Raw genomic sequence first — 22,913 nt, forward strand, 5'->3', positions numbered from 1 at the left:
GGTAGGTAATGTTTTACGTACAATAATAAACATTAACACTAATTCAATGACTCGTTTAAAATTAACATTATGGACAAGAAAGCTGTAATGTTGTCAATTCTTTAAAGATATTAAGCATCTATTTGTCATCCAGGTCATCAGGAATGCCTTCTTCAGAGCCGGTTTTGATATCTTTTGCATTATTTGGCAAATTTCTGCCCCTTCCCCACATGCAGCTGATACTGTAACTAAGGCATGCCCCACACTACCTTTTTGGTTTTTCCAAAAATCTCCTCTACCAGATAGTTCATGATTCAGCAAATCAATACGGATGATGGTTCAAACACCTTGGGCAGATTTTGGAATTTTCCCCCCTCAGCAGGGAGAATTTTCTTCATCTGACAGTATCTTTTAGTGATTGTCTCCCAGTTTTTGCCTCATGGCAGGGTTGAGGAAGGTGTAACCCTCCAGGTATTGTTGAACTGTATTCTCCCATCTTCCGTCACTGACTAGGAGTTATAGGACAAGGAGAGGTCCATATATTTCCCAACTTTGCTGTGGAATGTGCTGTATCAGATGCATATTTCATCGATGGAAGACTTTTTCAAGCTGTGCCACAGTTTTAAAGACTTGTTTAGGCTTAGCATTTAGGGTGTTTAAAGTTATATCAACCTGGGGTATAAATTATATTTGCCAGTATCCAGGACATTTGAGTACAATGCTGACAGCCAAGAAGAGGAATTTTAAGCTCTGCCACTGAAAAAAGCAACACACACATTTTCAATATGAATAGTAAACCTTTAACTAGATTTACAAATTGGTGGCAGGCTCTCTCACTGGTGAAGACATATATTAATCCCTGAAAATGTAAAATGGTATAAAAATCTGCATCGATGTATGTTGTTGCTACGTATTTTAAAGACACCTTGAAATGGAAAGTGTTCTTACAAAGGGCACGAGCTTTCGATACTTATTTACTCCTATGAAGAATATCAAACAGTCTTGACTAAAAATTAATTTTATTCAGAGTGTGAAAATCATACTTTATAATCAGATTAGAAATGGGAAATGCAATAATTTAAAACCACAAAATGGAAACTTTTCTTTTTTCTGAGATGTTACCACAACATATTCCTTTTATTTATCAGTGTTATCGGAGGAAGAGTATTACAATGTAATATTGTTAAGTCAATTTTACTTGACAGCAGAGTAAAGGACAGAATTTGCATACAAACACAGGCTGAAAAACAATTTATACATATTCTTTCCATAAAAACAAAAATTCCATCCTATCCATTGCTGGGATTTGTTTTTCTGCTAAAGTATGTTTAAAGGAGGCTCCAGGGTGTGTGTGGTGTTTTTTTTTAACCCTTTGGCTTGATACTATCTGGTAAATGAAAATACTCAAAAATATCAGATCTCTGAACTGTTTTCCAAGCTAAATACTAAAAAAGAAAGAAAAAGAAAATTGGTTTGAGGTAGAAAGGTGGTCATGGCTCTCCTTTTCTTGCAAAACTTCTTTTCCTTCTCAAAATATCTATACCAAAATATATTTCTTTCTGGATGAAAAATCCACATAGTAACCTGCAATCTATTTCTGTTTCCTATTCTGGGCAACCCCCCCACCCCTGCTGCTGAAAAAAATAATACTTTTAGATAGCACTTTGAATCATTTGATTATATAGCATATATTATCTAATTTGACCCTCATAATACCTCTAAGCATAATTACTACTAGCACCATCTCCATACTGGAGATGAGCTATGAAAAACGTGAGTGGTTACAAGACATCATCCTCCACATCACCCCGAGATTAATGCTTCTTCTACTGCAATGTCATTTGGGATACCACCTCAAATTCTGCTAGGACTCACCTTGTAAATGATAACATAAAATATTGGACAGGCCCGTTAATAATATTCAACAGTGGAATTTCTCCAACACTATTTCGGTCCTTTAAATATGATTATTGCACACATGCAATATATGGAAAGAATGAGCGAGTGCTTTATAATGAGATCAAAGGGCCAGGCAAAGCCACACAGCCAATGGGGAAGGAACCAAGCCCATCTACTCATCATAAACAGTGGCCGAATTTTTCTCCTCAGCTGGCTCTACCTTGAAACGCTGACTGTAAGGGAATCATTTTAAAAAAATGTACAATGCTATTGATTAAAGGTATCCATCCAGCCAATTTTGCTGGCACAAAGGCAGAGCAATTAAGTAGTGAAGTAGTCTGAGCTCCTTCATTTAGGTATGCTTCCAAATTACGATTACTTCAGGACTAGATTTCATACTTTGAATGGGGTGATAGACATAAAATTTGTCACAGTACGATGATCGTGTGTTCGTCACAGAAAATTAAAACTGCACATATTCAGAATAATTGTAGCAAGGTAAAAATGCAGCCTAATGAAAGAATTAAAAACAACAAAATCTGGAAGAAAAATCATTCCACATTCTGTGTGGGGGAAATAAATCCATTAAAATGCTACTTGAGTGCCAACAGTTATTGTAGCTGAATGAAGTTAGTGGGGGCAAAATAGAGCCCCATGTGCCTAATAGAGCGCCAAAAATGGTATTTGTCAACACTAACTGCAGTTTATGAGAAGCTGATCTTTTGCCCATGTTTTCGGACTCTCAGGCGAAGTATAAATGACCTGTGCAGAAAAAGCAGTGTGTCAGAAGAGAAGGTTCTTGAAAAGGTAAATGCAAAAAGCCAAAAGGAATGTATAAATATAACTCTTTGCTCCAAACTCTAAAGGCAATTCACTTTAGCAATATCAAAAAAGAATGGGTATAAATCCCTATCATCCCCTTTCCTGATGCTGCATAATTATATAAATCAAAGTACATATGCATAACCATTTCCAAATACTCCACGGTTTGTTAATTTACAGTTGCATAGAGAGGGAAGAAGGGAAAAACATACACAATAATATAAAACACGACATCCTTGTCTTTGGGTAGTTCAAGTGTTTTCTTATTTGGAATAAGAATACACAGAGCTGAACAGCAGGTTACAAAGTCCCAAGTAGCCATGTGATAACTGAAACTTGTGATTGGCACTGGTTGAGCTGAAGTTGGGAAGAGCAGGTGATCTTCCAAAGAAGATGCTCACATCGCCTGAAGGCAAGAAACAGTAAGAGAAGAGCAAGTGAGGGTCATATTGTGCAGAGGCAACAGCTTCTTTCAATGTCAGCTAGCTGAGTTAAATTATCTAAGAGGCATCACATTTGCTAGGAAGACAACAATGACACATCTTACAAAGAATGCATGCCTAACCTTTGCCCTGTGGAGACCATACTTAATCATGGCTTAGGGGTTTAGTTGTATCTTTTCTATTTAAAAAAAATCTGTCTCCTCGTAAGTTATTATTGGATAGGAATCCCAGGCTCAGGGCCAAGCCTGTTAAATCCATTTCACCACATGGGGTTGTTTTCTCTATTAGGCAATAAATCATAATGCCTGTTTTGTCCCACCTTCCTCTCAGAAGCTCAAGGCAACCTATCCAAAGCTTCCTTCTCCTATTTCCCCCCCCCATAATAACCCTATAAGGTAGGTTAGATAGACAGAGAGTATAGAGTAGGGCTGTCAAATTCCTGGCCTATGGGCCTGATGTGTCACGCACTGACCACACCCACGCCTGGTTTAGCGAAGGGGGAAAAAAGTCCCAATACGTCACGTGATGCTGCCATGGCGACAGGAGGTTGACACTCCTGGTATAGACAACATGCACTCTATATACTGTATGATAGACAGTATGTTTGGTCAAAATACCTCTAGAGGTTCTGTAGGTTGACTAAAACCTGGGTTCCCTTGTTCAATGTCGAAGACATCCTTACCACTACAACGTATTGGCACTAACCAAGTATGATGTAGAAACTCCTCTGGGTTGAATCAAGATGAGCAAGCTTAAAGCATATGCTCAGGACATCCTACGCTGCAGAGCAGTGGATGAAATAGCTTCAGATAATAGATTTTTCCTCCCTATTGATTATGTCTGTGCACTTCTGCCTTGGCATTTTGACAAAAGCATAGCAAGAGATTCTTCTCTTATTACAGAATTGTACAGTATTAATATGAACGGTGGTAATCAGTTAATACTAAACTGGTAACTTACCAGTAAGTTATCACTTTATTATTAACTGATTACTACCATTCATGATAAATACCTAAAATGAAGGTTACACATGAAATATTACTATCAAATATTAATCCTCCCCCCGGCCTTTTTGTTTACAAGTCCCATGTCAAAAAAGTGTCTTGAACACCTCTATAAAAGCCAACAAGGCACCCAGCCTTCGGGTGCAAAAGGGCCGACACAGAAGCCTTGGCCCTGAGAGATGACAGGATGAGTGAGAAGCAACTTTGTGGGCATCTCAGTGGTAAAATAGTTCCCTTGCAGCTGGTCCTGGGAGCATTCCCGCACTGAAATGTGCGCTGAAGTTCAAGTTTAGAAGAAGAGAAAATACCCAGACAGAATTTCTGAGATGGGTATACAATCTCAACATAGTTTTGGAGCTATTTACAACATGTTTCCTTCAATTATACCACAAATGCAGGATTTTGTTGACAGAATATGAACAAGTGACAGCATTACTATCCTTGAATTGTTAATACCATTTTTTTCGTGCAGGGTGTCTCTCTCTCTGTGTTTAATCTTTATTTTTCCCCCTATGAATATAAGAAAATTAAAACAGTGTTTCCTTTTCACCATCATGAAATGCAGAATCAGATCTATGCTCCATGGAAACCAAAGTAGCATGAAAGTAGATTTGGTTGTGGTTTTGTGCTACAGGTAAAATACCAAGGTAGGATGAGGTCACTCATTCCCACATGCTGCATTTTTCAGCCAGGTAACCCTTCATATGCATAAAATCCTACTCATCTCATACTCTGCAGGAGGTAGGGCCATTAGAAAAAAAGATATTTTAAAGCTGTGCCTTTGCCCTGAGAAAAAGTGAAACAAACATGCCTGTCCCATCAAAACCTATTTAAAAAGCATTCAAATGTTTCATACCTGTGATTTGTCAGCAAGATTTGCTGTAAATAAGAAAACACAGCAATTAGTTTGTCACATAATGCAGACTCAAAGTTTAAGATATAGCTAGACTGAATGCAGAAAACAATTTATACCCGATAAATGTATCTTTTGCAAATGCTTTTCTTTTGCAAATCTGTCAGAATTCCTTCCCATAAATCCTAAGCACTCTATAAACCATTTGATTATAACATAAAGTATTTGCACAGATCAAATATGTATAACATTTTAATAGCCATATTAATGAAATTAATTCAAATGGAGAGGTTTACATTATTGCTATAACAACACATGGTGATGGCACAGGAAATATATCACTCAAATAAATGACAGGTTTAAATTTAAACCTAGAGACCAGAGAACAGATAATTAAGCAACTGTAAAAAATAATGCCAATCTGGACACCAAAATGATAAAAGCAGAATCGTACTGCTGCCACTTTCACATGGATATACAAAAGGAAAAGACTGCAATGGTGCAATACAGATAGTCCTCAACTTACAACAGTTCATTTAGTGACCATTCAAAGTTACAATGGTACCGAAACAAATGACTTATGACCATTTCTCAGTACTTATGACCGTTGCAGCATTCCCATCACGTGGTTTACATTTGGATGCTTGACAACTGACTCACATTTATGACCGTTGCAGTATTGCGGAGTCATGTGACTCCCCTTTTGCGACCTTCTGACAAGCAAAGTCAATGGGGAAGCCAGATTCACTTAACAACCGTGCTATTAATTTAAGAACTGCAGTGATTCACTTAACAAATGTGGCAAGAAAAGTCATAAAATGGGGCAAAACTCACTTAACGTATTTCTCACTTAACATAAATTTTGGGCTCAATTGTGGTCGTAAGTTGAGGACTACCTGTATTACTTTCATTGGCCATCCTTTCCCTGCAGAATGGAATGAAATGGAAATAAACCTCACTTAAATATTTTGCTTGATGATAATCCCAAATTAAAAGACAGCATCTTATCGCCACTCCCACTTTGTGAAATTGGATGTAGGTACCCAGTTGTAACTTTCATATTTCCCCTTTATTTGGGGGTGGGGGGTGTTTACAAAACCACACAATTAAAATATACAGAACTAATTTGATGTTAGTTCATAAAATGGAAGGTGATCTAGATGATCGTAGGGGCTTGTGTTCTGTAGGAAGGTGTGAAACTGGATTAAACAGGCATTCTGCTAGAAAGCTTCCCTTAACCTTCTTAAGGTCTCTCATATCTTCAGGCCTCTGACACAATAAATCCAGGACTACCATAAGATTTTATGAAATAGTCATAAAGGCAAACGTTTCCCCTGTCTGGTTGTGTCCAACTCTAGTGAACAATGTATTTCTTTAGCCAAGGGAGCCAGCATTGTCCAAAGATATTTCCATGATCATGTGGCCAGCATTATTATATGCTGGGGCACAGGGAATGCTGTTACCTTCCCACCAAAGGTATTCATCTTCTTGCATTTGCATGCTTTTGAGCTGCTAGATGGGCAGGAGCTGGGGCAAGGAACTCACCCTTGTCATGCAGTGATTGATTGAGTGTCGAACCTGGGCTGTCAGGTTTCCAACTTTCCAACTGACAAGCTGAACACCTTTAACTGCTGAGTCATCACACCCCCATAAATAATCATATTTCTATCTTTGCTGGTTGATTACTAATTTGTGATGCTATGATATGAAATGTATACATCACCTTCAAGCTGATCCATAAAGCATCTTAAAAGGGATGATTGGAAGTGTAACGACCTAGATCCAGACTCCCAGTAACTTGCACCCATTTTCATTTCCATCCCCTCAGAAATAAGTTCTCCATCTCCCAACACAGAGGAGAGAGAATCTGCAGAACAAAGCCCTGCTCACCACAGCTTTTCTGGTTTTATCACCTCTGGAATTAACAACAAAGCATGGCCCAAGAGAAAAACAGGTAGTCCTCAATTTAGTTGTAATGAAGCCTGTGCTTATCACAATCATCGTGATGGTCATAAATAGATTTTATGACCATTTTTGCAGTGAACACAGTGGTTAGTAAACAAATCAATGGTTTGCTATGGATGTGGGTTTGCCAAAAATCTGAAGAAGCTATCGTTTTTTGGCAAAACTATCCAAAAATATGGTCATGAGTGTGTGGTCCAGTTGTCAAGCAATCAAAGTTCAGTCATGTGACTGTGGGGAGGAAGGTGATGTCAGAACTTTGAATTTGGGTCCTAAGTACCCTTCAAGTAGGTCCATCAGAATTTTGGACACTTATAAATTGAGGGCTACTATAATGTACATTGGCCCTAGGTGGCTATTAACATTCTATATACACATGTCTGGAAAACCTAAATGGGCAATTTTCCAGAGACAGATCTAGCAGTACTTAATGATCTTATTATGAAACATGAGGACAAGACAATGGTACTCTTCTAACTCTATGCAGTTTCTTTGAAATGTATCTGTTATTGTTATAGCCTGTAAGAGGTTTTCTAAAAAAAGAATCCATATTAGGCAATGTCATTCAACAGACAAGAAGAAAGAAAAATACAGAGACCTTATTTTTCAAACCAGTGTTATTTTTAACAAACTGACAGGGTCTTTGATTCTAACAATCCATTTTCTCCAAGGTTGAAGAAATGGACGAGTTAGCATCATTAAAAATGCATTGCTAACTCAGTATTTCCAGGAAATTAAGAATAGATTTCACACACAGTCTCTCTCTTCTGGTTTGCCAAGAAGCACCACAGCACTGTTACTCTCCTGAATGATCTTATTGTAAAAGTGTTCATTTCATAAGATTTGGGGAGGAGGGTGCCTTTGACTCAGTGTTAACTCCTGGCAACTCCCTGAAGTTTACTTGGCAAGGTTTTTCAGAATTTGCCATTGCCTCCTTCCTAAGACTGAGAGAGTAAGTAACTGGCCCAAGGTCATCCAGAAGCTTTGTTCCTCAGGTGGGAGTAGAACTCATAGCCCTTGGTTTTTAGTCTGATGTCTTAACCACTACACCAAAACTGGTTCTCTTACCATTGCATAACATTATCTATTAATAAATATATACTGTTAGATCAGAATATCACTATACAAAATGCTTTGAATGATCTTTCATGTTAGCTCAAATAAATGTTGCTACATCTACCAAGTGAAAACATGAGTCATTAATTATTTAGCCTTGAATTTAATTGTTCTGTCATTTAAAGTAAGGGATGTTTTCTTTAAAGGAGAAATTGTCCCTCTTGGTTATGTCAATTTCATCTTTCGTTTATACTAGGATATTGGAACAACTTTATTATATCTTCTAAATGTGGATTTGTTTACAGTTAAGAGTTGAAATGTGAAGAAATCAGGTTTACATGTTCAATTAATGAGATTATTTCAGAACTTTTTGCTGACCCTTGGTTTGGAGAAGATGTTACTTATTGGATTTTCCTATAGTTAAGAGTGGGGTTATGGTATGAAAAGTTTTATATTTGTTCATTAAGAGGAAATGAAGAATTAGTGAAATTTCTTATACTTGTTGAAATAAAGCTTGGAAATGGCTTTCTTGGGGTCTTCTTTTTCTATTTTCTTCCTTTTTTCTTTTCTTGCAATTTTTTTCTATTTTTTCTTTACTTTTCACTTTGTATTATTTTACTATTGTAATTAAATCTTTTATTTATTTATTTTTAAAAGTAGGCTCTGAGATGCTCCAAGTCAAAACACGAGTACAAAACACGAATACTGTACATGCTTTATATTGTAGACTTACACTGTGGCATTTCAATGAAGGACACCATCTTCTCCCTCTTTTATCGTCTTTTCTCAAGATAAAAAGTTTCCAGATCCCTAAATCTAATCCCCTTGATTATCATTAACTTTTTTTGCATCAGTTTGGTTGTATGAATCTTTCTCAAACTGTAATGCCCAGAACAGAGCGAAGTGGGGACAGGTGTGTTAGAAAATAAGAGTCCAGATTAAAATTATTTTTATGAGTTCTGTAAATAAAGAAAGCAAGAAAATCCCTATTTTCCTATTCTACTTCCCCGAATATGCCCAATTTTAAATGACTTGTTCTTTAATGTATGTGTTTTATATGTATACCACAAAATCTTCAACAACAGGCTCAATTCTGCAGTGTGAACAGAACTTATTTTTTTCTAAAAATTATGAAATTATGAAAGAAGAGATGTTCTGAATAAATGCAATAAGGATCCCACTTGCTGGTTAACATTCATATATTACAGTATTTTGTTATGTGCACAAAGTAAATGTTCTAGAGAGATAGCAATAACAATAGCACTTACCGCTTTATAGTGCTTTACAGCCCTCTCTAAGTGGTTTACAGAGTCAGCACATTGCCCCCAACAATCTACTTTCTTTTAAACAAAATACTTTTTTAAAATACTTTTTTTTTAAAACAAGATACTTTCCGTGATACCATTTTTATCCTCAGTTGCCTGGGAGGCAAACAGAAGTTCAATTTCCATTCTGATCACAGTGGATTACTGAATGAAGATGCCTTCATTCTCCACACGCAATGATTAGAAGAGCAAATCCTATCATTTAAAGAATATCAAAGGCACGGTAGAACTATTTCTAAAGTGGAATTGATAATTTAGGCTTAATGCTGATACTTGAGAAGTTTGAAAGGAGCAGGAACTTCAAGGAAAAGCTTTAGGAGTCTTCCAAAGTGGGAAAAGGTTTTAGGTCCCCATATTTTTTTTTCCTCAAAGAGCCTTTTTAATTAAGCTTCCTTTTTTTGTGGTTTGATTATTAAGAAATTACTGTAGGCTCTTAGTTGGCCTAGAGGTGGAGTCCTCACCTTACAATCGGGAGACCGCAAGTTCAATCCTAGGTAGAGGCAAATATTTATCTTTCTGGGCACACTGAGAATATATCTGCTGAACAAAACTCTGCATTGGCAACAGGAAGGGCATCCGGCCACTCTGCTAGCTCCATTCAGTTGCCCAGACTACACCCCGCAAGGGATTATGGGGTCGTTAAATGAAGATGATGATGACCGTAGGGTCTTAGTTCATTCTGAGTAAAGTACCAGTAGCATAGCTGGTTGTTGAGGAGGCTCTGCAACTTATTTGCTTGTGTTAATGAATACAAGTACTCCTCTACTTACGACTACAATTGAGCCTAAAATTACTGTTGCTAAGTCATACATTTGTTAAGTGAGTTTTACAACCTTTCCTGTCATAGCTGTTTAAGTGAATCACTGCAGTTGTTAAGTTAGTAACATGGTTTTGAAGTGAATTGGCTTCTCCATTGACTTTGCTTGTCAGAAGATTGCATCAAGCATCTGAATTTTGATCATGGAGATCCTACAATGGTCATAAGTGTAGAAAACTGTCATAAGTCACTTTTTTCAGTGCCGTTGTAATTTCGAACAGCCACTAAATGAACTGTTGTAAGTCGAGGGCTACCTGTATGTGAAGAACTCTTTCAGAATCTCACTTGTATGATATCTACTAACAAATACTGCAACATACAACACAAAATCTCACCCAATGAAGCTAAACGATGGTGAATGATTTCATAAAGACAAAGATGAAATACTTTGATAGATTAGAGAAAATCTATGAAATTCACTGCCATAGCATCTAATGACCCCCCCCCCTTTTTTTTTAAAGGAGTACTAGATGAATTCATGGAGGGTATAACTATTGGAGTTGTGATAGCTGTATACCAACAGCAAAGAAAAGCCAGTGGCATTTTGTTATGTATCAAATGTAGTTGAACAATGTGATAAATCGGAGGCTGGCTAGATAGGCTTTTGGTATTTCTCCATTTCCCATGCATTCAAGAGAGGAAAATAATTGCCTTTCCTACTAAAGAAAAAAGTCAATGCCATGCCATCTACTGAGCATAATGGACCTTTATGTTATTCCTGTGGGTGCCAGTTAATGGTTTTACAACACAGAGCATTTCAGCCCATTATATTTTAGAAAGTAACATTCTTCCTGGAGGGACTCTGCCTTCATTAAATTTAATTTGTTAGGAGCTAGAGTTATCACAGGCTGATTACTAGGAAATGCACGGTATTATTCTGAGGAAAATGCTGCCCATTAAAAACAGTTGTCTGTTGTCACTGTAATGTTTATTACAAACAAGGTTTGCCTTTAACGCAACTGGCAAGAGTTTTTCCATTGCACACAGGATACTGTAAAGCCTACTGACACTGCTATCATAGCTTGTCAACTGTGGGGTTATTGCTTTCTGCTCTTCATCGCTCCATCTTGATCTTAGTCGTGTCTTCTTTCTTTCTTCTTGATCCTTATTAAGGTAGCTTCATCCAGGCACCTCTTCCTAAACTAGCCTCTACATGACTAATCAAAGAATGAAATTCTGGGGGTGCAACTATTAACATGCACACATTTGTGCTTGGAATACCAACCAACCTAATCTAATGTACTCTAATCCAGGGGTCCCCAACCCCCAGCCCATGGACCGGTCCATGGCCTGCCTGGAACCGGTCCGCGCAAGCAAGCGAAGCTCCATCCCCACACATACAAAACCACGTGCTCACCCATTCCACAGAAAAACTACTCTCCACAGAACTGGTCCGTGGTGCCAAAAAGGTTAGGGGTTGCTGCTCTAACCCACAGAAATACACATACAAAACATTTCTACTTTTTCTCCATAGGAAAAAAAAATAGATATTTGCTCCTATTTTGTTATGGCCTGTCTAAACATTGGGTCCTGACAAATAATAATGGTCAACATTTTGAGACTTTCATCTCATTTTGAGAGTCTCATTTTGAGACTCTCAAAATTTCCAAAATCCTATTTTAAAAAATGGTGAAATTGTATCAAATCCACCAATCTGATAAGATTTTAAACTTTGCTGTGGGCATTATTTTAAATGGCATTCTACTTCAATGTATCTTTTTTCTCTGAGCAGATGGGCAGATTTAAAAGCAAAACACTGTTTGTAGCCATTAACTATTTTAAGGGATCCAAAATATAATTATAAATAAATATGTTATTGAAAGCTTGCAAACAGAAAAAAAGGGGGAATAGCATGAAAAGAAAAATATAATTATAAATAAATTTAAAAAACATCCAAGTATTCTGCTAATTATCTTTAATATAATCTTTAATATTTTTTGAAGTTCAACATTTTGCTTTACAACATGTAATTAACTCCCCCTTCATTGTATTTGTTAATTAAAAGAACTATACCAACGAACTGCTTAATTTGAAATATCCTGATGGACTGGGGGCAAGACTACTACATAAGATTGCCATTTCCTCTTTCATCTCTCTTTCAGTCCCGCTCCTTTCCCATGTAGACAGGAAGATACATCTGTTTATCTAAAGTCTGAAAGCTCAAGTTTAAATTCTCTGATCTTGCTATCCAAACATTGTCTATTTATTTTTAAATAACATAACCATCAGTATGTTTTCAGTGTTCAAACAGGCTTTAAAACCTGTTTTTAAGTTTCCTAAAGCACTTCAGGCACTATATGTGTAAAGGTTAAATTTCACCGTAGGTTCACAATTTCACAGCTTTTGCTACAACCCATGGTATTCTACAGTTCCTGACCAATTCCAACATCAGAAAACAATTTTCTTTAATTGATCAATTCCAGGACAGAATTGGAAACAAGAATTCAAACAAGATAATGATATGTTTCATGCAACCTATCATTTTCCACTTTAAACAATACAGAAAGCTGATTTCTTAAATTCTTGAAATTGCTTAGTCTGAAGGAAAGCATGTTTCTACCTTTCCTTGTTTTTAATGGTAATATTATGACTGTAAAATGTGAAATGAAGGTTACAGCTGAGAACAGAAAAGGACAGAGAAAATACAAATCCTTTGGTTGATGTCAAGGCATGAGCTGTTCTGGTCAATGGAGAGCATCAGTCATATACTTTCAACTTCAGGAGTGGATTTAATGGGACTGATTTAAGGATCTTTTCTGTTTTCACAATTTCAATTCAGCATAGGTTTGGGAAAAAAGATGGCATGCACATGTATGAGAGAGGTGTTAAAAATACTAATTTCTAAGGGAAAATCCCTTAAGTATGTGGAGAATAAAAAAGTGTGTTTTGCCCTTATGCAAGCCTTTCCAATTAGCTTGTTCTAAAGACCACCTCCAAAGGGACAACAAAGAGTTTGAATCTGATCAATATTTTTAACTGCAAGTAATCCACATTTCTATCTCATAGTACTTGTTTAGAATTGGTACTCCACATTCTAAATTAGAATAGAATTTGAATAATTATCAGAAAAAATAAATAAACCCCAGGAACCAATTCAAGTAGCTGGATTTTAATTTGCTTTCTAGCTAGGTTGTAAAGTGTATGATCTCCATCATGTTTCTGCAAAAAGGAAGGAAATTTATATGAGAGATGGGAGATATTTAAGAGAGTTTAATACAGACTGGCTTAGAATTATGGTTAATAATACTGTAAATGGATCAGATTATTATAATTGAGTATAGCAGAGCACCACTACAAGCAACATAATACGTAATAGAATTTGATTTTATCTCAGTTATTTTGTATAGGATTGTGTACCTTAAATGGTTTAATTTTATGAATATTAAATGCATTTGATTTTATAATTTCAAAGGAAGCAGTACAAATGGGTATTGAATTAGAAACAAACATAAGTTCTCAATGAATGTCAGGTCAACTTAAGATAAAGATTGACAATGAAAGTTATGCAAAATAATTGCTATCTATATGTTCATGCACTCTATTAAGGATCAAAATAAATCACCCTAATGGAGCACAAAGTATTCACCTATTTAATGAAGAATGAACAATTAGTAAAATATTATCAGGAATGCATAAATTAGTCGTTATAGTCAAATTTATCAGAAAAAATAAATAAACCCCAGGAACCAATTCAAGTAGCTGGATTTTAATTTGCTTTCTAGCTAGGTTGTAAAGTGTATTATCTCCATCATGTTTCTGCAAAAAGGAAAGAAATTTATATGAGAGATGGGAGATTTGTTTCTATTGCTGTGCAGAATGAGGCTACTTTGCCTTCCATCTTCTGCAGATCTGCATCCTCTTAGTTGACTTAGCCAATTGTCTCTTGTGTATTTGTTGGAAAACATAATAAAAAATTCATACCCCAAGCAGCAAATATTACCACTTTAATAGGATGTCATAATGAGAACACAATTCAAAAGTAGGTAAAAATTGAATTTGGTGCATCCAGATTTTAAAAAAAAATGTATTTGGAGGGAAAACAATGAATGACAAAAACATAACCAAGTTAAAAACCAAGATGTTGGGCAGCCTGGGGATGAAAATCTTCTCTACCTGGTCAACTTCCCCCAATGTAATACATCCTATAGAGGCTCCAGGACAAGCAACAAAGCCAAGGTTTTAGGTGCTTCCTGAAGGACAGAAGAGTGGAGATGGATCTCACCTCTGATGGATTTAGCCATGTGGTTTAGCCACATTTACATTTGTGCCAATGGCAATTGACAGATTTTGCATCATGTCATTTAGAAAGCATTTTAAGGTATGTATGCAATAAGAAATTTGTTTCAATTTCATTGCATTTACTTCAACAGCCTAACACAACTAAACTCTGGAAAATTATGAATTTTTATGAACTGTTTAGTTATATACCTTTCCTGTGTAAGGAAAATAAAGGTGTTTTTTTTTAAAGAAAGCAAGTTTCAGATCTTTATGGACCTGAATATATTATGGAGTAATATATTACCCTATGATATTTTTGGGAAAGTAACTGTTGCCCTTTGATTCCAGACTGGACAGCCTCCAAAGTGTATTCAGTGAACAGTTTTACATAACATTAAATGATTGCTTTTCAAATAGGCAATTGTATTCAAGTTCAGCTTCAGATTCTTGGCTGGGTATGTTGAATACTTACAGCGGCAAGCTGGAAATGTGCTATTGATTTGTTCCATGACCTCCGTTAAATCTGTGCTAGTATGATGAGGTGGGACTAGCAAGTCATCTATACCTAAGAAGAACAAAATGTGCAATGACTTTAGTAAAAAGTGTAATAGTATTTAAAATCCCCAAAACTGCTTCCACCTACCCTTATTATCATTATGGTTTTCAGAATAATTAAAAAAAAAGAATTCCACTAATTGAAATCTTTGATTTGTTATGGCTCATTGATAATGGTTTGGATAGAGAGGGATAGAAATTAAAAGTATCAATTTATCCCTTTTCTCATATCTGAACTATAAAGCTTATCCATGATGCCTGCAATAATATTGGACAGAATTTTACCAATGTAATTAGTTGTGGAAATTGCAGTTTTATCAAGTAGGTGATACAATGGCTCTATATTTCAAGTCTATGTATTCAGTAGAAAGCCTCAATGCCAAAATGGCCAATGATCATTATAAAGACCAGAACCTCCATATTTTGAATAAAGAAGAGAAGAAAAAAATGAAAAGCAGTAGTCCTGACTGCCAAATGACCCCATATAGATGATGCATGTTCCTTGTGTTCATGAGCACCAAAGTACTGGTCTTCAGTTGTATGCCTTAAAGTTGAGGTAGAAACAGTTGGTTCCTTGTTCTCTAGTTTCCCTAAGGCTCTATAATACTTTTGGGGTATTCATCTGCTTCTCTTTGACCCAGCACCCATTTCATAATCTGGACTATTTTATGGCTAGTGGAAACTTATCTGTCCGTCCATCCATCCATCCATCCATCCATCCATCCATCCATCCATCCATCCATTTAGCTAATCATTTAACCACCCATCCATCTATCCAGCTATCTATGTATCAACTCATGTGTCCATCCGTACTCTCTCACCTACAAACTTATGAAGACTGCAAAAAAACATGCAAGTATTGTAAGGTTTGGCTTGGGCATTTAAAATTTTTGAGGGGCTGGGACATGAACATTAGTTGTTCGAATAATACAGAGAATCGTCTTTAAAAAAAAGTTAAAAAGATTTAAAGTCACAAAACATTTTTTTTCTCTTTTGCTACTGAATATTGGCAGCATAGTTTAGTGTAATTCCAGAACCTACAAAAAGGGAACTGGGGCCTCTATGCAGTACTAGGCTGTGGAGTACTGCATAGTATAGTATGTGGAGTACTGTAGTATATTTTCATCTTGACTGGAGAGAGATGCAAAAAGAACATGTCCTATTCATAGGCATTTTTAATATCAATGTTTGTACTTAATTAAAAAGTTCAACCTCACCCTTTAAAATTTATTTTTAATCTCAACTATTACAATAAAGTCAAAGTCGTCTATCATCACGAGGTAACAATAGCATAGTAATTGTTTTACTTGTCATGCCTCTGGCCTGACTTTAATGGGATCATTTCACAATTGTTGAACATTCAGTAATGACATATTCAGTTGGGTTTTGGATTCTTGGCCATTTTATCTACTTAGCTCTTACATTCTTCTTAATATTTCATTGTTTCATATTAAAGTTTTGTAAGATGCCCAAAGGGCTTTACAATGCTAAAAATGCTTTATAGTGGCTAAAAAGATAAATGAATGAATAATGTTCATTCATTTTTGCATTCTTTTTGCATCCAATTTCAGAAAAGTTTTGAATCTTTCAGTCAATGTATGAAGCTTTGTTGTTCTGAGTAACAAATTACATACAAGTAATTATACTTTTTCCTAAGAATAAATTGAACACCTGACCTGGATAACAATATATTACACTAAGCAGCTTCTGTAGTAAATTCTCAATTGGTTCTTTGTGCCTTAACTTTCTAATTCTAAAAAGAAATGCTCAGCAAGCAAACAAAAAAGTTTTATCTCTCTTATTGAATTAGGCAAATACATATACTGAATATTTATATAATGAACAAGACACCATACAACTGGTGAGGGGACAGAAAGGGGTAGCCCCATAACTCAAATTTCAACCTGAATATACAATCACAAGGTATCTCAGATCTCAGCATACATTTTGCATGGGGTTAATTTTATAACTCAATAGACTTTGGAAACTGACTCAAGGGAAATATAACACTACTAGCTGTGCACTGATTAGTAACTTACCTGTCTGATTAAACAGTGAACTAGCATCCTGATCAGATGAATACCCAAGGGTGGATTGCTGAGGTGAAGCATTAGAATAGCCCCCATTAACCCTGGAATCTGTTTCAGGCTGTAAATTAGAGGTGGAAAGAAGTTCATTTGAACATACCAGAGCATAAATTAAATATTTGATCAAATCTGATAAAACGTACTTTGTGGTATTCAATATCCAGAATTGAAATGAATCAGACACCATAAAGAAGAGCAAGCTTTTGAGACAGTTAAGTGTCACTTGCTGAGCCTGCTGGTTTTTTCCATATCCCACAATTATGATGGCAAATAGTTTGTTCAGCTGGTGACATATATCGGACTTTTAATAGACTTCATAATAGTTTTGATGTAAACTGAATCCTATGTTGGCTTTTGCATTTTTGGAATAGTTCAAAGATGTGTAGAGACAAGAGTCAGAGCAGAGCAGAGCAGAATATCAGTACCAATGCAAGTGACATATCTTTCTAGCCAGGGATCCTCAACCACCAGTCTGCAGCCTGGTACTTGTCCACAGCCCATTGGGAACTGGACCATGCAAGCGGCAGACAGTGCAAAGCCCCATTTGCGAAACCATCCCTCTCCCCTGAGGCTGCCACCATTGTCACTGGTCTGCACAGCTGGAAAGGTTGGGGACCACTGTCTCTAGCAGTATATTTCTCAACTTTGGCAACGTGAAGAGTTGTGGACTCCAACTCCCAAAATTCCCCAGTCATTGAGAAACACTTATTTACAATACTGCAGGTAAACTTGGTTTTCTAGGATTAAACTAATTCTACAAAAGGATATTTTAAGTAACCATTTTCATGTTTTATTCAGTACATGATACTTAAAAACTATGTTATAAAAAGGGCACCCATAAAATACTGAGCATGAGTGAAATCTTCGGCTGGTACTGTTTTTGCTTTTGTCCATACTTTTCTACAGTTGTTTTTCATTAGCTAATTTAAAGAGGAATTTTTATGAGTATTTTGATGGCTCTTCCTACTAGATTATAAAAGAGAGAAGCTAAATTCCATGTAATACTAAATAGTTGTTCCATATTACAAAGCAATTCTCAGCAAATTCTGGGTTTATGAATTCCATTAATCTCACTCTTTTTTCAGCTTGACATGAATTCATAAAATATTTTGCTTTCATTTTTTGACAAACTCAACGGATTCCAATGCCATATAAACAATGGTTGATTTACTGATAGCCTATTTCTCTTATTCCTTGTCTATGAATTAATAAATGTGTTTGATCTGCAAGCTTCCAGATTTTCATAAGGATTTAGTTAAGACATTTATGATTTCGTTAGAATTTCTTTTTTTAACATGTCTTAATGAAGCTCCTATGTGCAGCTCCACTTCATCTCTAAATCTGACCTTGTTATTGCATATTTTACACACAATGGAAAATTTCACAGCAACCATCAATCCTTGTTGAAATAAAAATAGTAAGTACACCTTCAAACCGTGACCTTAAATATCAAGTTTTAACATGATGAAATGCAGGAATTCAAAATAGTCTTAATATTCTCCTTTGATACCACCAGCTCAATTAGTCCCCCCCCCCCCATAGCTCTGAGAGACTACACTCTTGACAGGTTATTAATTTAATCAACACTCTTCAGTCAATATATCATAATCACAAAGATTTTTTTTTAAAAAAATGAGACTGATTTGCAAATAACATATTAGAAAAACAAACAGTACCACGTGTCACAAGGTTATATAACACTTGTCACCACACAGTCCATTTTAAAACCAATTGAAAAGAAATGCAACTGAACTACCCCATAAATAGACACTGTAAAGAACAATGCATATTATTAACGCTTCCAAAAGTTCCATGCTGAAAGAAGGCTATTATAAAATGTTTCCTGTGCACTATGAAAAAAGTGAAATTTGTGATCTAGTTCAATGCCTCAAATACAGGAGACGAGTTAAAATGCAGCTGGACTTCCATATTTCAGAATGAATGTTTTTTTTTATTAATAGTAGGAAAAGATAAGAAATCCCTTCTTGTTTTTTTTCTCCATGAATTAACAAAAGGGAGAATTAAAATTCTTACAGCAGCCAACACATTTAGAATGGGTAGTTTAGTGGGTAGTTTGATCAGTTTTTTTGGCTTCAAACTACTTGAAGCTCTACCACATTTCTATTTCTTTCACCCTTAAAATCCCAGTAGTGAAATAGCTCTATTGCCAGATAATTTGAGGTTGACAATACTTGCAATCAGTAAGCATTAAGATATTCACTCAGATCAATCCCTTGGGGGCTTTTCTAATTTTTTCCTAGTTGTTCTTTGTGGAAGAACATTTGGAAACCACTTTTTAAATTATCACTCAGGATTATAGGGAGAGTATGCTGCAGACCCTGTCAAAATTTTTTCCACATTATGGAACATCCTTCCCCCAGTGGTGAGGTAGGCCCTCACTCTTCTGGCCTTCTGTAAAGAGGTCAACACTTGGCTCTATGGCCTTGCATGGGGGGGCGGGGGGGCACAAAGGTCCACACAATTGTGGGGCTGGCTGTTGCCACGGGTGCCTTATGAACCAATCTTAAATGACCAACTTGGAACTTTTATTTTGGCTATTGTTTCTTTGAAATTTTATGTTATTATCTTATAATTTTTTAAATTTTAAAACCTAAAGTAATCTTAATATTTTATTATTAATTTTATATGCTGCTTTATATGTCGATTATACTATACACTGCTCAAAGCCCTTCCTTGAAGTAGATAGGCAGTATGGAAACATGAAATATATATGATATATATATATATATATATATATATATATAATAAATAAACAAATAAATAAATAAATAAAATATGGCTTTACTCTTGGCAAAAAAATTAAAATCAGTTTGCAGAGAGAACCCAAATAGAGCACAAAACATTATGTCTGTAAAGAAATCAAATACAATTAACTAGTTTCACACTGTGAGTCTATAAATAACTGCTGTCCTAGGGAGAAAGTCACTGAATACAATACCTGTTCCAGCAGTTGTCGTAGCCGGTGAAGCTGAGATTCCAGTTGCTTGTTGTGGTCTTCCAAGATTTGCATTCTGGCTTCCAGGCGCCCTTTGTGTTGCCGTAAAAGTTTGGCCTCTGCAATGAGTTCAGCATCTTCAATAGTGTGTTGAGGTGACACAGCTGAGTCTGGAGGTGAATTTAGGGCATTGATTCCCTTTCGAAGATGCTGTTCCTTGAGTTGCTCATATTCCACTTGTAGCATCCTAAAGGGAATTTTTTAAAAACAGCTGATTTTAATAGCAGAAGAACGATAGGAAACTCCACTTAAAAGTTTCTCCTTGTTATCTAATTGTATGAAAAGGTCAGAGCAACTTATAAGATAAATGTTTGACTAGTGATGGCGGGAAAATAATGCCAATAGAACACTTTTTTTCCTTTTTGCAGGTTATCTGCACAAAATAACTCCGAGAGCTGCAGGAAGAAGAAACCTCTCTATGCAACTCTTCCCCATGTGATTTGTGATTTATGAAATGGCGGAAAATGGCTCTGAAAATTCTCCATCCATGGTTTTAAACATTCCCCTTCATACCATCTCAACACTCCTGGAAAAAGTTAGGGTTAAGGCTATTTTTTTTAATAACATACAGTATAGGACCGTGATGGCGAACCTATGGCACACGTGCCGGAAGTGGCATGCAGAGCAATTTCTGCCGGCATGCGAGAGGTCACCCAGGACAGCCCCACTGTGCATGCACGCGCACGCCCCTCACCAGCCGATTGTCAGCTATCTGCTGCACATGCGTGGGGAGAGACACGCACGCATGTGCAAGGGCCAGGGGCCAGGCGGAGGGGCCGTGCATGCACAGAGGCGTGCAGGGGTCATGCACACGTGTGCAGAGGCGCATGGTGAATGCTCAGGGGGGTCACACACACATATGCAGGGGGAGGGGTGTCGCATGTGCATTGCATTATGGGCGGAGGCACGCAACAAGGAAAAGATTAGCCATCACTGGTATAGGACATAATATATCGCCACTTTTTATTTTATACTGGCTGCTGAATTTAATAATGTTTTATGCAAAATCCTATGCTGGAGTTCATACAGGACTATAGCAATTTGGCCAGTAACACATATTTGAACAGAGAAGTCATTTCTTGATGCTACTATTAATGAGTAGCAAATATGAACAAATGAGTCAATCTTTATGTCCAAATTAATTTAGAGAAAATCTCACCTCTGTCAGATTCTGCCCCATTAATCAAAAAAACAGCAAGCTGATTTCTTACAGAATTTATTCACCTCACTCAGGAAATATCTGTATTATATATTTAGGTACTATGAAATTTTGTCGCTTGTGATCTCAACACACTAGAAATTTCTGCCAAATTATAATTTTCATGGAAAATAAAAAAAAAATGCACGGAGAGTAATATTAATTATGCTTAATGGAACTTAGTTTTTTTCTTCTGCTGGTCTAGTATGTCCTTCTAGGCTTATAGTTTGGACTGCAGTGAAAATTCTAACCTTGCTGTTTCAGACAAAAATGGCTAGGGAGGTCCTCAGGCTCATAAAAGTTGGCCACTTCTTGGGAATATAAACTAGACTTTGATTTTAGTCTGGGATCTTTCTAGCTCTATCTGGGGAAAACAGAGATTGAAGTTTTGATTTCTGGAGTGTAAATCCTGTCCTCAACCATGGACCAACAGAGTGTTTCTTGCCTTTATATTTGGTGTAAAAAAAAGGAAAAGGAGATGGAGGGGCTTCTTCGATTCAGTTTAAGAGAGAACTCACTGGGACAGGAGGCGGTTGGCATGGAGAAACCTGAGCAGGTGCAATTATTTGCATTGGTTGAAATGTTGAGATACAAGAAGAGAAGCAAGGAATGGAATGGCCAACCGACCAAGGAATGGGACAATTCCCACCATTTCAGTTTTGAAAGACTATTTAGCATATTTGATTCCTATTTTCCTACTGACACACAGAAATAAACCTCTGACCCTTAAATATTTTTTTCATAGCCAATCTTCAAGACATGGTGAATGTAGAATAGGGTTATGGAACCTTTGCTCTTCCTCGAGGTCAGCAATGATTCGTTCAAGTTCTCCTCGTTCTTCTTTCTCCACTGACTTCAAGATCTGGGTTGGACTTTGTGGTTGACTCATTGGCGAATCACCTCCCAGTGTCTGGCAATACTGCTGGATAAGAGCATGTTCATCTTCCCTAGAGTATATACGTGTTTGAAATATAAATGAATTGTATATGAATACTCCATGCATAACTAATGCCATAGTTTTAAATATTATAAAATTGGCTGAAAAGGCAAATAAATAAGTGCAAGATGTATTAACTGAAAGAAGATAAAGTTGCAATTTTATAAAGGATTAAACCAATTGCTGCTTTAAATAGTAAGCCACCTTCATAACACAGAAGAGCAACCTATTTCTGTGGAATGTTTTGAGGAGGGTAAGGGACCCTAGAGTTATCTAGAATTGCACAATGGCAAAAAAAATGGTAAAGCAGTTTCCTACCTGAAACAAAAACATACCAAATATCATGTAAGCCCTAAACCTTCCTCCCCCAAAACAGAAAAAAGCATGGGTAATCTTGGCACTGCCATAAACACGCAGGGTTTCCCATTTTGCACCACTGTATTATGCATTATGGACTTCATCCTGCAAGCAATCGCTTCTTTGTTGAATTAACATCAGGTCAAATATTTTCTTGCTGTCTCCTCATTTTTCATCTGCTTTGCCACCTGACTGATCTAAAAGCCATCCCTGAAGAGACCAAACTGTTGAAGGCAGATCTATCGTGCACACGTCAATTTCAGGTGAACATTTCCATGATGACCTAGTGATTGTGAAGCAAACAGAAAGGCCCCTGATGTTAAGTAAATTTTGCCCCATTTTATGACCTTTCTTACTACAGTTGTCAGTGAATCACTACAGTTCT

At 36.5% G+C, this 22,913-nt stretch overlaps 1 protein-coding gene across 1 annotated transcript in view; it reads right to left on the bottom strand.

Annotated features, from left to right (window-relative positions):
- Nucleotides 1–1,078: 1,078 nt before the first annotated feature.
- Nucleotides 1,079–22,913, bottom strand: part of UTRN (utrophin) — a 359,787-nt gene continuing 337,952 nt past the window's right edge. The window contains exons 71-76 of the mRNA XM_026666216.2: nt 22,023–22,181; nt 19,980–20,223; nt 16,973–17,081; nt 14,851–14,943; nt 5,004–5,026; nt 1,079–3,106 (exon numbers count right to left, since the gene is read on the bottom strand). Of these exons, the coding sequence (XP_026522001.2) occupies nt 3,098–3,106; nt 5,004–5,026; nt 14,851–14,943; nt 16,973–17,081; nt 19,980–20,223; nt 22,023–22,181 (637 nt within the window). The 3' untranslated portion in view covers nt 1,079–3,097. The remainder of the gene's footprint in view (nt 3,107–5,003; nt 5,027–14,850; nt 14,944–16,972; nt 17,082–19,979; nt 20,224–22,022; nt 22,182–22,913) is intronic.

Source organism: Notechis scutatus, chromosome 1 (assembly GCF_049901735.1).
Source record: "Notechis scutatus isolate UNSWTSFEM ecotype Mainland chromosome 1, rNotScu1.2, whole genome shotgun sequence".
Lineage (NCBI taxonomy): Eukaryota > Metazoa > Chordata > Lepidosauria > Squamata > Elapidae > Notechis > Notechis scutatus.